General features: G+C 40.0%; 1 protein-coding gene across 2 annotated transcripts in view; it reads right to left on the bottom strand.

The window, feature by feature from the left end:
* Positions 1-14,430, bottom strand: part of TBC1D22A (TBC1 domain family member 22A) — a 418,728-nt gene that overhangs the window by 223,431 nt on the left and 180,867 nt on the right. For both annotated transcript variants that reach the window (XM_075927774.1, XM_075927768.1), the window contains one exon: positions 6,488-6,563. In XM_075927774.1, the coding sequence (XP_075783889.1) occupies positions 6,488-6,563 (76 nt within the window). The remainder of the gene's footprint in view (positions 1-6,487; positions 6,564-14,430) is intronic.

The raw sequence follows: 14,430 nt of genomic DNA, 5'->3' as shown, positions 1-14,430 counted from the left end.
ATATACACATTTATTTTGCACCTACCTGCCTTTATGTAAGCTACTTATTTTTAAACTGTAGGTTTTTAAGTCCCACTCATGAAAATATTTTTGCATGCAAACAGCTGATGTATTTATTTAACTGAAGCATAATGTGTGTAATATCTTTTTTGGAAACTTTATCTCTAGGTACTAAGTGTCCAAGTGTTAGTTTAATGCCTTCGCTAGCCAGAAAACTATAGTCTCCCTGAACTTTCAGTTTTACAGATATTATATTCATGCTTGTGCAATAACCGTATCCAAGTCAACAGAAGACCTTAAGATAGAAATATGTTAACTCATTCCTTAGAACAGAGGTGGGAAACCTCAGGCTTCTCACTTCTGTGAGGCCTCGAACTGATTTATAGTATAATTATTTATCTGGAGCTAATATGTCAAAGGCAGTTGAACAATATAAAAAAATTATATCAATACTTAAGTCTAAAAACATATTACAATTGATCATTCCGATGCACAGACAGGATATTCAGACTGTATGCTGAGGATGTACTTCTTGTTTTTGAGAAAAAAAATGTTTCACTTTTAGATTTGCTTCAGCCTCCTATTGAAAGGCTTGTTAGCAATCTGTTGACTACACTGTGATAAATGTAGGGTTAATTAACTTTTTTTTTTTTTTAATTTGGTTCTTGGCTGTTTGTACAATGATTTAATGATGAAACTACTCTGACAGGCAACGCTTGATCAATCACACTAATGATTTTTTAAAACTACAGTTACAGAATACTTAATTGTGTATGTAAAATTACACTGATTTAATTATACTGAGATGAACCATATTGACAGCTACAATTTTTATATTAAGTGAATAATTAATGATGAATTTTATATAAATATGAAATTGTATTCAACTATATTTTAAGGAAAGAAACTATTTTATCAGAATATTATATTAAAGACAATCATTTTAGAAGATATTTTTATTGAACAGCAATTGAAGTAAGAGAATGCTTAAATCGAAAATTTATTTTCAACTTGTATTTCTATACTCTTTGCTACTGTTGTGAAAGATGCTTATGATGTGAGTTTTCTCTCACAGTCAATCCCTTTTGCTTCAGATTGATGCTATTGTGAAGTTAAAAAACAGGTTATAACTTCCTGTTATGGCATGCACCACTCACCAGTTATCTGGTGCCTTTTCCTGGTCACCCAGGGGATTAGCTCGAGGCCTATTCCTCTTCCTATAGTTGCACACTGGCACATTGACCGTTGACAACTTTCTCGCTTTATAGGCCTCGCCTTTTCCTGCCCAGCTTGCAATCGATTTCCTGCCCCTTGGTCCTTTCTCCAAGTGCAGCCCATGGAGTTAATAGGCCAACAGGCCAACTTAACCACTTTTCAGTCCAGTATGAGGTGAACACTCCAGACATTCATAGTCATTTTCTGTTTTAATAGATTTCGGTGCCAAGTAAGAAGCTTTTCCCCACCTCTCTTGGTTAGTTCACATTTTATTTGGTTTTCTAAAATCTCTTATATGATTATAAGAAGATCATATTTCAAATGTTTCTACTGTAACCTGGGTACATGCAATCTTCAATTGGCTTTATAAACAACATTATTGATTAATATTTTCTTTATCATGGAGGTTTTTATATTATATTACTGTATAACCCAGAAGCCTCAGTCAGAATTAGGAATTCATTGTACCATTGCTGTACAAATGCATCTATTTTCAAATGATCAAAGATTTACAGGTACAAATATGAATAGTTTACGATGATGTATTTATATTGCAGCAACACCCACAGTATGCTTGGGACTGAAGAAACATAAAAACACAATTCCTACCTTGAAAAGCATACATTTTTTTAAAAAAAACCCCACATATAATGGAGGAAAAAAAGGACATAACAAACACAAAGTAATTAGTGTGCCAATAGCCAAACATTTTTTTTAATATTCTTTCACTATATTTACATTATTTATGTTATAAAAATGTAAGTAATGGGTTTCCAGGAGGGACTTGTTGGAGTTGCAGTGAGGAAGAACAAAGAACTGAACAGAGAAATGGATGCAGGGAGACGGAAACTACATAAAACGCAGGCTAAAATTGAAAGAATGGAGTAGAAGGAATGAGTGTAAAAATCGAACTGAACAGGGCAGGAAAGAATGGAATAAACATGGACCAAGGGCTAGAAACCAAATAAGAAACATATTCTTAGTCCATGTTTCAGAGTTGAGTGAATCGTGGTGTCAGGAGATAGACAGAGGTTTCCTATCAGGAACTGTGGTTGCTGAGTGTGCCATGTGAGTTCCTTTTGAATTTGGTGTGGGGTTCTGGAAGACTTAACTTTAACCTGCAAACATGGTAAGAAAATGGTGCAACGGCAAGCAGCACAAATGGTAGGCAATGGAAGAAAAGTTATGGTACATCTATACCGTACATAACTTATAGTGGTATAAAGAGTACGTATGCTGCGTACTTGAGTACAAATGTAGATAAGGAGGCAATACTTAGGAAAATAGAGCAAGGACATGCTGGAACCTTTAGGATATGTATCTTACACAACTCTCTTGATGTTCAAGCAGTGCCTTCCTGCTAAACTGTGGGATGTTAAATTGTGAATAATTGACTAATCAAATAGTCGATGCATTTTGCATCAACTATTCGATTAGTCGATAGGGCAGCTCTGCCTTTAAAGATTAATCAATAGGGCATCTCCCCTTAGGGCTGTGGCTACACTTCAAAGGTGAAAGCACCGTGTGGAACCCGGGGTCGGCTGGGGACTCCCGCCCTGACCCCAGTCTCCATGCAGCGCTGCAGCTTTGAAACACAGCTTTGTGAAACAGCCACTAAAAGGTGATATGAAAACAACTTAATCTGTCATACACAAAAGTCAGGCAGCTTAACAAAAATAGGTTTGGATCTTCTTTTGCTGCTGGAATCTGTCCAACAGGAGAGACAGCATGGATTTTAATTTACTGATGCTCTAAAATATTTTGTACGTGATCTACAGTATTGTGTACTGTATTACTAACACTTCTTCAAAGATGCAGAGTGGATGAACTAGCGTTTTTAATGGACCAACTTTTAATGGTGAAAGAGGTAAGCTTTTGAGCTCTACAGAGCTGGCTATAATACACTCCAAATAATAATTCTTCATTCATTTATTAGTGACTAGACTTTGGCATCCAAATTATATTTAAAGAATGATTTAAAAATATATTCACATGATGCCTATGTATGTCCTTGTATTTTAAGACACACCACATTTTATGCTGTCCAAATATAGGGTTTTCTACCCACTGGAAATAGAACTTACAAGGTAAGTGAATTTTAGGGCAGATATCCTCTCTCTAAATCCTAGTTTTCCAGCTAAGGAATATGGTCGACCTGCTGCCTTTCATGAAATGAGGGGAATTTGGCTTTAGTGGCAGGAACAACCAATGAGATTTTTCTGTTGATTTTCACTCCCCCGCACCCCCAAGGTGCCTGGAATGGCCATATTTACATCAGATAGGAATACATTAGGTCCTGGAGGATACCAAGAAGGGGCTCATTACTTGTTTCTTAATATCTCATCCTGTGTCATCTGGACCCCCTATTAAAGCAGCTTGACTCATAGTGAGGAGAGTATGTGGGAAACATCTCTCCATTTTGTTCAGATGAAGGAGAGAACTCTCTCTCTCTCTTCAAGGGATATAGCCGCTTTCTTGGGAGTTTGAAAAGGCCCTGCAATATTCTGTGCAAGAATTGAGGTAGCCAACCCAGAAGCCACTGGGCCATCATCAGCAATTGTTTGAGACAGTTATGGTCAAGTCTCTCAATACTGTGAGTCTCCTCAGTACAGAGGAGGTCAGTTCCACAAGCACAACTTTCAGGTATGCATGCTGCAGATGACAGGGCAAAGTACTCTTTTATTAGTACTGGGTGCTTCAGTACCCATGCAAGGAGTCTGGATGTCCATTCCAAGTGTTTCATTAACTGCCACCTCATCAGCACAAAGTAGACTAGGGAAATCTGTCTTTTCTATCACACTGTCGCCAGTGCTATTTTCTCTCTATCTCCTCAGAACATTGTCAAGGAGGACTGGTAGGCTCTGGCCAATTCCACGGTGAATGAATGGGACCTTCTGGAGGAAGCCTGAAGTTTGAATGTGGATGGACGCAAGACTTACCAAAACAGAGAGTGACAGTTTAGAAGTCATCTTCTCAATTAGCTGGAAGGATGACTTCATGGATTTTGCCACACGGAAAAGTTTTAGGAGTGATTCTCATTTTTAGTTCTTAAGTGGTGGTGGACAAAGCAGCACTTCAATTATCCATCATTAAGAAGTCCAGCACTTCAATTATAGTTTGCACACCAACATGTTAAAAACTATATCAAACTATACTAAAAATTACATCTGCAACTCAAGATAAATACAAGTCAGTTCCATACTTCAGATATAAAGAAGCAGCACCATAGACAGTAAGAAAGAGCTAAAAGGCAACTGAGACAATCTCAACCTTTATGCCATTGGCTACATAGGTAGGATATGCAGGATGCAGGCATGGCTCCAGTGGACACTGACATTCAAAATAATCCAATTTCACAAGCATGGAGCACAGGTGCATGGTGAAATATGCGTGGACAACCCCCTGAAGAAGTAACTGACTTGCTAGGTGTAGAACTGGTAAAGGAGAGATTAATTAATTGGATGTATTAACTATCAAATTTTTAAAGGAAACTGAAAAAGCCAACTAAGGAATAATTAATTTCTTTACAATCTTAATCCACATAAGAAAAAACATTCAACCATCTGCATTTATAGCACAAAAGAGCCTTTAGTATCACTTCCTTCTTGGACATGCAACACATTTTTCCCAAAAAGCTGAAAATGTTTGTCCGACAAAATGATGGGTTTAATCCTCAAAACTGAACATTTATTAACTAAATGTTTAGAGCATACTGGAGAAAACTAGTTAACCAAAAAAAAAGTTTATATTGAGAACATGTTATTTTATGTGTTAATATCCAATTTGTTTTAATGTAAAAGTCTCTGCAAATATGGTGTTATGAGTAGAGTAATTGCAGTCAAGAGACTGGCATCATCAAAAACATTCCCATAACTACACAGTAATGTACAGTACCATAATACTGTATGTCAGAAGGAAAAGAACATAGCTGAAAGAAATAATTTTTAAAGCAGAAAAATTATCATTACAATATAACAGTATAAACTCATTTGCTGTCAAGTTAGGGGGGTTTTTTTGTTTGTTTGTTTGTTTGTTTGTTTTTTGGCGGTGCAGAGAATAAAAGTTCTTTCTGGCCTAAAACCACTAACATTGATAAAATAAATTACACAAATAATTACACAAAATTTATTACACACATAAATCCAATAGCTTATACATTTTCACAGTCTCTAAGCAATTTATATTTTTAAGATTGGTTTTCCTTCCCTCATTTTGTCAATATAAAAATTATTTTAAAATTCCTCTTAACTAATTTTATCATTAACCATTATTGGTTTTGACACTAAGAAAGTACAGAGATACATGTCAAGTATTCAGAATGCAAATAAGTGTAAACAAATGTAACATTTTCTGCAGTAAGTCCTGATGCAAGAACAGTTTACAGTATGTATAATGAAAAGACAATTCATCTTTTTCAAAAAGATTATTCAGTATTGAATAATCTATTCTATTTAAGAAATCTCTCTCTCTCTCTCTCTCTCTCTCTCTCTCTCTCTCATCGACAGAGTAGTGTCACAAATATATGCTTAGTTCTGCTTGGCATCACTTTGTTAATGCTTTGTTCATTAATTTAACAAACTACCAGGAGTACATGTTTAGAATGGGCAAAGCATTATCTCTTGAATTTCATTTAATTAAACTCTGCTATAGCACTAGGACAGTCAGCATTTCATGGAGGGAACTATTTTAAGGATGAAGGTAGAAAACATTTCAAAGTCCCTGATAAAACACGAAAGCATAATCTAAAAATTATCCCTGTAACATACTGTAATTTATCTATAATAAAGATGTTATTTACAGAGTTTGTAATTAATTGGATTCTACAGAAAAATTACTCAGCATTCTTGAAAGGAAAACGATGCACAAAGGAACAAAACACAGTGCCGAAGGACAACCATAAACAACCACTGTGACTCTGCCGAATTGCAACAATCATTGAGCTTAATGTGAAATAAATGCTGGCTGCCTTTAGTATGCAGCCATTACTCTGCTGCAAAGAGAGTGCCATTGAATTTTGATTATATTGCCTTAATAAAAAGTAATGAAAGTGGCTCATGCTCTAGTGGCTTTCCTTTAAATGATACACGGCAGTGATCTTGCAAAGGCCACTATACCACAAGTTGATTGAGTATGACACCTCGCCTGAGAAAGGCTGTGCTCCACTCTCATGGTAGATAACTGCACTGATATTGGCTACACTACTTGCAAAGCTTTTAACTAATGACTTGCGATGAAATATCATTTAGAGCCTAGGTTAGCTTTTAAGACTTACCATCGATCCGGCTAACAAGTTCTTCCAGCATTTTCACTTTCTTTTGAATCCCTGGCTGTGCAAAGGTGTAGTTATCCTAAACAGGGAAAGATTGAAGTAATAACTTAAAGACTTTTCATTTGCTTATTTGAATCCATATATTTTGCTTGGAATTAAACAAACTCTTTAGATAATGGCAATGGTATTTTAAAAAAGAAAGTTCTCTTTCTATATATTATTAATAATCAGTAATCACATTCCGCAGATAATCATCGCCATTACCAGTGGCATATTTTTTATTACCTCACTTGTGCTCTACTCACTAATTCAGCCCCTCAATCCCCCCACCTCTCCACCCTGGAATTTTTGTCAATATTCTAAACATCTGAGCAGATAACAACAACCCATCAAAAAAAGCTTCCATCCAAAGGCTTCTATTATCTCACTAAAACATTACATTTTGCCCCACAATTACAAAGATCTAAAGTGCAGGAACTGCAAAAACTTCAGCCCTACGTCACTTTCATAATTATGGTTTGATCTTTCATAATTATGCTTCGATGCATATCCTCAGTTGTTAGAAATAATCATAAGTCCCACTTCAACAGAGTTATGACAAATGACATCAGTTGAAGATTTACTCTCATAAGTCCAAAATCACCAGTAAAATTGTACACTCAAATGCAACAAGCAAATTCCACAATTGTGCACAGTATTTGTATGTGCAAATGGCTGATCTGAAAGTATAAATGGCCATGCAAATTATTGTATTTGCACAGATATGGGCTTTGATATGTTAAGAGCAAATATATGGAAAGTCTACAGAAAGGGAATGCCACAGAAGAGAAGATAAAGCTCTCCCTTCCACACTATACTTATTAATGGTTTGTAGTGAAAGGTTATCTGAACATGCTGTATAATATCTAAATGTTATTTAGTGGCATTTTTCATCTCCGAGTCACTGTACAGCAGGACTCATGATACTATGACATGTTTTTCAACATGGTCTATATCAGGTGCCTACCACGACATTACTATTGTTCCTCATCTCTAAATGTAACCCAAAGACCCTCAACAGGCTTTTCTGCCGTTTCACACAAGAGTTCTAAGCAATCATACTGCTCTCTCATGTACAATACAACTCCTCTACATTTTCTTCCCCACTTGTCCTTCCTGAACTGTTTATACCCATGCATGACAGTACTCCAATCATGCGAGTTACCCCACCATCAAATTACAGTTCCTTGACTGTGTCAGGATTTCCAATTTTTCCTGCTTGTTTCCTGGATATCTTTCCACCTCATATTACCTTCCGAGGAGATTTTCACTACCTTTTCTCAGTAGTATGGGCAGCAGCAGACATGTTGCAAAGGAGGTCGTTAGTAGTTAAACATCTGAAGATTTTCAGACACACAAGCTTTCTATGGTACTTCAACAAAGAAAACTACAGACACAGAAACCAGAAGGCTAGCACTGTGGCACGCACACCACTGCAGAGATCCCACCTCGTAGGAGAGTGCAACACAGAAAAAAACTGAAGGGAAAGCTGTCAGAGAACATCAGATTGTGAAAGGATGAACCTCTATGAAAGGTCTTAAAATGAAAAATAATTTTATGTACAAATGGAAGTATGTGCTGGTTTCCTTAGGTTTCTCCCCTCCCCCATTAGAACACTGGTTAAAAAGTATGAAGTTCTGTCTTCTGTACTGACCCTAGTCATAGGGCTCTTCCCCCAAGAAACTATGAGGAAATAAGATCCAAAATTCTAGGCTTAATAACTGCATATAAAATTTTAAAAACTCTGCTTTTAAAAGCAAATTATCAAATTAAAATATAGCTTTTTACAGAACCTTTCATTTTCAAGGGACTCCAAAGTGCTTTGTAAAGTGATAAATTAGACAGTAGTAGTTTGGTTAAAGTGTTGGCAAACAGACCAGCCATCCATCAGTCTATTTAACAGTAGAAACTATTACACTAAGTGAACAAATGTTGGCCAGAAGATAAGGATAATCCCTTAACATTTTGGAATATAGCCACATACTCCAACTTCCCAATTTCCCACATGGAAATCCACCAGAGACAGACAACAAAGCTTTCTGGTTAGCATTTCCTCTAAAGAATGACAATGAAGTACTATATTTAGGATATGTCTAGATTACATCCCTCCGGCGACAGAGGGATGTAAATTAGATATACCAACATTGCAAATGAAGCGAGGATTTAAATCCCCTGCGCTTCATTTGAATAAAAATGGCAGCTGTGTTTTGCCGAGTCAGCAGTTTGTTGGCAAAAAGTGGCTGTCAAGAAAGTCTTTGTTGCCCAATCCCCTTCTTGACAGCTGTTTTTTGCCGACAAACTGCTGACTCGGCAAAATGCAGCCACCATTTTTATTCAAATGAAGCGTGGGGAATTTAAATTCCTGCTTCATTTGCAATGTCGGTATGTCTTATTTACATCTCTCTGTCGCCAGAGGGATGTAATCTAGACATACCCTAAGTGTCAACAATGCTAAGACAGCAAAATCCAGTCATAGGACTTAAACCTAGAATTTTCTAATTCCAAAGAGACTCCCTCTGAAAACCAATGTACATATAAATAATTTCTATAATCTCATATGTTCTCATTTGGTTTTCAAAATGTGTGTCATATTCAGTAAGTCACGACGTTTCTAATGATACCTTACAAATTATCTTGCCTAAAGCATATCTTAGTTATGTCATATAAACATCAAAGCATACCTTCATAAAGAATATGAAGTATCACATCTACTAATAACAAAGATGTATTATGTTAACAGTTCTATATGTGACCTCCCTCCACAGTAACTAAAAACTGCAATTCAACTTATTCTAAAATTACTTCCATAATATGAGTTCTGCATTGTTGCACCGCACTACACTTAAGCATTGTCTACACTTAAAAGGGTTTGCCATCATAGCTATGTTAACAAACCCTCCTAGCATAGATAATGCTTTTAAGGAAAATAACTCTTTTACCAGTATAATTTATACCAGTTCTCTGAACAATATAATCTATTACAGCAAAACAGCCATGTTAGTTAAAAAAATCTCTTCACCACTAAGTAAGTAAGATTCACAGTTTCTTAAAAAATCGACAGGTCAAATAATCAGGCCCAAGAAGGGGTATGGTACTACTTTCTAAATACAGTGGCCCTTGTCATATCTATTCCCAAATTTGAGGAACTACAGGCAGTCCCCGACTTACGCGGATCCGACTTACGTCGGATCCGCACTTACGAACGGAGCTTTCTCGCCCCGGAAGTCGGGGCGAGAAAGCCCCGTTCGTAAGCTGCTCCGGTGCCCCTGGTCTGCTGGAGACCGTCTCCAGCAGACCAGGGGCACCGGGCGGGTTCCCGCGCTTCTGAGGCTTTGCTAGAGCAAAGCCTCAGAAGCGCGGGAACCGCTGCTGCTGCCCCTTGAGACCCGGTGCCTGTGGACGGCCAGAGCAAAGCCTCAGAGGCGCGGGGAACCGCCGCTGCTGCCGCTCCAGTCTGGGTGCCTGTGGTCTGCTGGGGACGGTCCCCAGCAGACCACAGGCACCCGGACTGAAGCCCCAGCCGCGGGGGGTCCCGCGCCTCTGAGGCTTTGCCAGGTCCTGATTCAGCCGCTGCTGGTCAGTTTCAGCAGCGGCTGAATCAGGACGTCTGGGGCAGAGCAGATGGGGTGCTGCTGGGTTGGTCCAGTAGCACCCCAGCTGCTCTGCCCCAGGCGTCCCCAAGTCAGCTTCTGCTGAAACTGACCAGCGCTGACTACAGGAAGCCCCAGGCAGAGTTGCTCTGCCCCGGGCTTCCTGGAATCAGCTGCTGATCAGTTTCAGCAGCAGCTGACTTGGGGACGCCTGGGGTTCTTAAGTTGATTCTGTATGTAAGTCAGAACTGGCGGTCAGTTTCAGCAGTGTCTGAATCTGGACGCCAGTTCCGACTTACATACAGATTCAACTTAAGAACAAACCTACAGTCCCTATCTTGTACGTAACCCGGGGACTGCCTGTACAAAGATATTTCTTAAAGAAAAAGAAATGTCAAGACTTAGATCAGTTGGTAGATTTCTATTTGCTTTTCCCTTTAACAAACAGTAGTAAAAGGATATTTCAAATTAATTAGTACATCAGTCTGTACAATTAGCTGTACGATGAGAAATGGACCATTATTAGAAATAAACGTGAACAATTACCTGAATTAACAAAATGACAGATATATAGACCGTAACCTGTATGTGGAGCTACATTTCTGTAACAGGATACATTACTGCATTATAGACAAAGATCACATATTGACTCAAGAGTTAACATATTTAAGGAGACCGGACAAGATTGAAGTTCCAATCAGTGTTATAACACTATAAATGTTACCTATTATTTTAAATTTATTTTACTAGCATACCAGTAATGAAAGAAAGATATACACAAAGCAATTTGTGGTGGAGGAAGGTTCGGTGAGGGACTGTCACTAGAGGGACCTTAAGTCAGTTAATTAATACTCAGGAAAGTAAAGAAATTAATAGTGCCTGCCCTGAGACAATTTAACTACAGGGTGGGACTAGGTAAACTACTTCCACCAACATATTTTGCACTGACACTCCACACAGATTTAAAAATCTCTCCTGCTCCAAATATTAGTTTTTCCAAAGCAGATTTCAAAATATGTTGAAATGTGAGACTGTGGGATAGTGTGGTGATGTCATCAGTTTCCTATTCATATATGCTTGGTACCAACTGAAACTTTAAAAATCAATTCTTTAGAGAGGGATGTAAATTAGACATACCGACATTGCAAAAAGAACAGATGTTTTTAATATAAACTTTCTTGATTTAAAAAAATATTTCTAGGTTGATTTTAGTGCATTTCTGCTTGTGTGAAGAAAGCTTTCAACCTGCACTAAAGTGTTTGTTGTAAATTAAAAAAAGAGAAGTAAGTTCCTCCCAAGTTTATCAAAGAAAGTCAACTTCTGGATGGCATCCAGTTAAATAATTTTTTTTTTAAATCCTTCAGTAAGATATTTTTTAACTCAAAATCTATCAATTTCAATAAATGGGAAATGTCTAGTTTATTCCTTGTGGGTACAGTCATTACTAAAGTTATATGGCACAATATAGGCTACATCTTCACTTCCACAGTAAATCAATTTAAGTAGCTTAACTTGACTACCTGCATTGTCTACACTATGCTGGATCAGCAGGAAACCCCCTCCCATCAACTTTCCTCACTCTTCGCATTTGGGATAGAGTACCTGGGTAAACTGCAGAGTGATCTGTGGTCAATTTGACAGGTCTAGACTCTTCACTAAACCTGCTAAATCGACCCTCCCCCTCCCCCGTTGCATCAGTCATTGCAGTGTCAATCCTGACTATAGTGTAGATGTAAGCTTAGAGTCTTCAAGCAAATTTTGGACTGTTTCAATATACACAAACAACAGGGCTACGTCTACACTGGCCCCTTTTCCGAAAGGGGCATGCTGATTTTAAACTTCAGAATAGGGAAATCCGCGGGGGATTTAAATATCCCCGCGGGATTTAAATAAAGATGTCCGCCGCTTTTTTCCGGCTGGTAGATAAGCCGGAAAAAAGCATCTAGGCTGGCCCGATCCTCCGGAATAAAGTCCTATTCTGGAGGATCTCTTATTCAAAGTAGGAATAAGAGATCCTCCAGAATAGGGCTTTATTCCGGAGGATCGGGCCAGCCTAGACGCTTTTTTCCGGCTTATCTACAAGCCGGAAAAAAGCGGCGGACATCTTTATTTAAATCCCGCGGGGGATATTTAAATCCCCCGCGGATTTCCCTATTCTGAAGTTTAAAATTAGCATGCCCCTTTCGGAAAAGGGGCCAGTGTAGACGTAGCCCAGATGTGTAACTACAAAAAAATCAGTTAATTCTTGTTCCAGTTATTAGACACAAGGTACACAAATATATAACAGAAGAATAATTTAGTAAAAATTATAACAGGATTGATTTTGCTGAAGGAGCATAAAAGCATCTGCATATACTGGCAGTCCCCGGGTTACATGGATCCGACTTACATCGGATCCCTACTTACAAACGGGGTGAGGCAACCCCGCACTAGCTGCTTCCCCCCAGCAGACCAGGGAGACGCGAAGCTAGCGCCCCCCCACAGCAGACCAGCAAGACGCGGAGCGGCTTTTCTCAGCAGACACCTCAGCTTGAGAATAAAGGACTGAGGGAAGTGAGGTGTGGGAGAATAAAACTGAGCTCTGGAGAAATGTTTGGCTAGAGTTTCCCCTACAATATGTACCAGTTCCGACTTAAATACAAATTCAACTTAAGAACAAACCTACAGTCCCTATCTTGTACGTAACCCGGGGACTGCCTGTATTCATAACTAGCTTTAGAAGACATTCATTTGATACGTCTGTCAAATTAAAGCGAGTATGGTGTTTCCACCTAAACTTCTTTTCATATTATTCTTCTAACATTTTCCATTTTTTGGTCTATATGATCTCTTACTAGTTATACATCAAAGTGTTGATAATGATTCAGTCTCATTATTCGCTTATTCAAATGATCATTTACCACACCCATTTCAGCATAAAATTCCAACAGCGGTCTTGATTATCAGAATTGTTAACTTGCTCAACATTATCTCTCCGATTTCTTACCCACCTACTTCATTTTTCCAATTGCAAACAAACATAGCTAGGCGTAATTCTCTCTCTGATGCAGGCTTATCTATCGGGAGCTGTCCTTAGCTTTCCAGCATCTTCCCTCTATTCAAACAATACTAATAGAACCTACCTTCTCTCTGTCTTACAATAGACTTCCTTTTAAAGGGATCTGTGATATTGTTGGGAAAAGATTCTACACAAGCATAAAAGTGTACTCTATTTTTCCTAGCATTTTAATGACTTCTTTTGCAAAAACTAACAATAAAAAGTCTTCCATATTGTAGCGAGCTTCCCGCTCTGCCACAGTGCCACCTGCCGTCTGTTCGGGGAATTAGACCAGCCGGCAGGTGGCGGGAACCTTTCAGGACACTGCCCTCCGGCAATGTCCACAACAGCCTGAGCTTTTCCCCCCTTCCGGGGGGAGGTGATTTGTGATAGGCCAGTAGGCCTTCAAGAGGCGGCTCCTCCTCCTCCAGCACAGTGGGAGACGTGCCTGCCTCCCTGCGTTACCGCGCCTTAAAATAGTCCAGGCGAGCGCGAGAGTCTCTTCCCAGCCTTCCTTCAGGTCGGGCCCCAAGATAATGGTTCGCGTGCCCGGCCTTGCTTCAGGTCCGGGCCGCAGAGGAATAAGTCCACCCCTTATCAGTCTATTATCATACAGTTCTGGGCAGGGCAACCGTTCTAGTCCTGTCCCTTTAAGAGTTCCCGCCCAATGCACGGACAGTTCCAAACGCACCGTAGGTAAGCCCGGGCTCTTAAGCAGGGCGGGCAATCAGTACTGTCTATTAGGTACGGCCCTCGAGCAGGGCGGTCAACAAATACAGCCAGCCAAACCCAGGCCCTAACTCCGGGCAGGGCGGCAAATCCCTAACGCAAGGGGTGGCCGCAACCAACCACCAGTTTGTAGAAGCTCCTCTTTCAGGAGCGGGCCCAGGAGGGCACCAGCAGCAGCGGTGAGGAGGAGACTGCCACCCGGTTAGGGGGTAGCGGGGGGGGGGGGGGGGCGGCGCAGGCCCATCCACCTCACTGTGCCCCGGCCCAGGGGCCTTGATGGCAGCAGTGCAGCTGCGCCTGGCTCAGCAGGGCTCGGGCCCGTAACTTGCTGGCCACGGGAGGCTCTCCGCCCAGACTATCCCCTGGGCCACTCTTGTCTCCCCCTTCCCAGGTACCTGTAGCTCCAGCAGGTTCATCAGGGAGTCAAGGCCGGTGTCATCCCCGCAGGGTCCGGGCGGCCCAATCCAGGGGTCAAGGGGTTGGAGCTCTGCAGCGTCCCGTGGGCTCGTCCGGCCCTGGCGTTCCAGTAACCATCGGGGTTCCAGCGAGTC

Source organism: Pelodiscus sinensis, chromosome 1 (assembly GCF_049634645.1).
Source record: "Pelodiscus sinensis isolate JC-2024 chromosome 1, ASM4963464v1, whole genome shotgun sequence".
Classification (NCBI taxonomy): domain Eukaryota; kingdom Metazoa; phylum Chordata; order Testudines; family Trionychidae; genus Pelodiscus; species Pelodiscus sinensis.
Note: the sequence above shows the minus strand (reverse complement) of the source record. Positions and strands in the feature narration are given on the sequence as shown.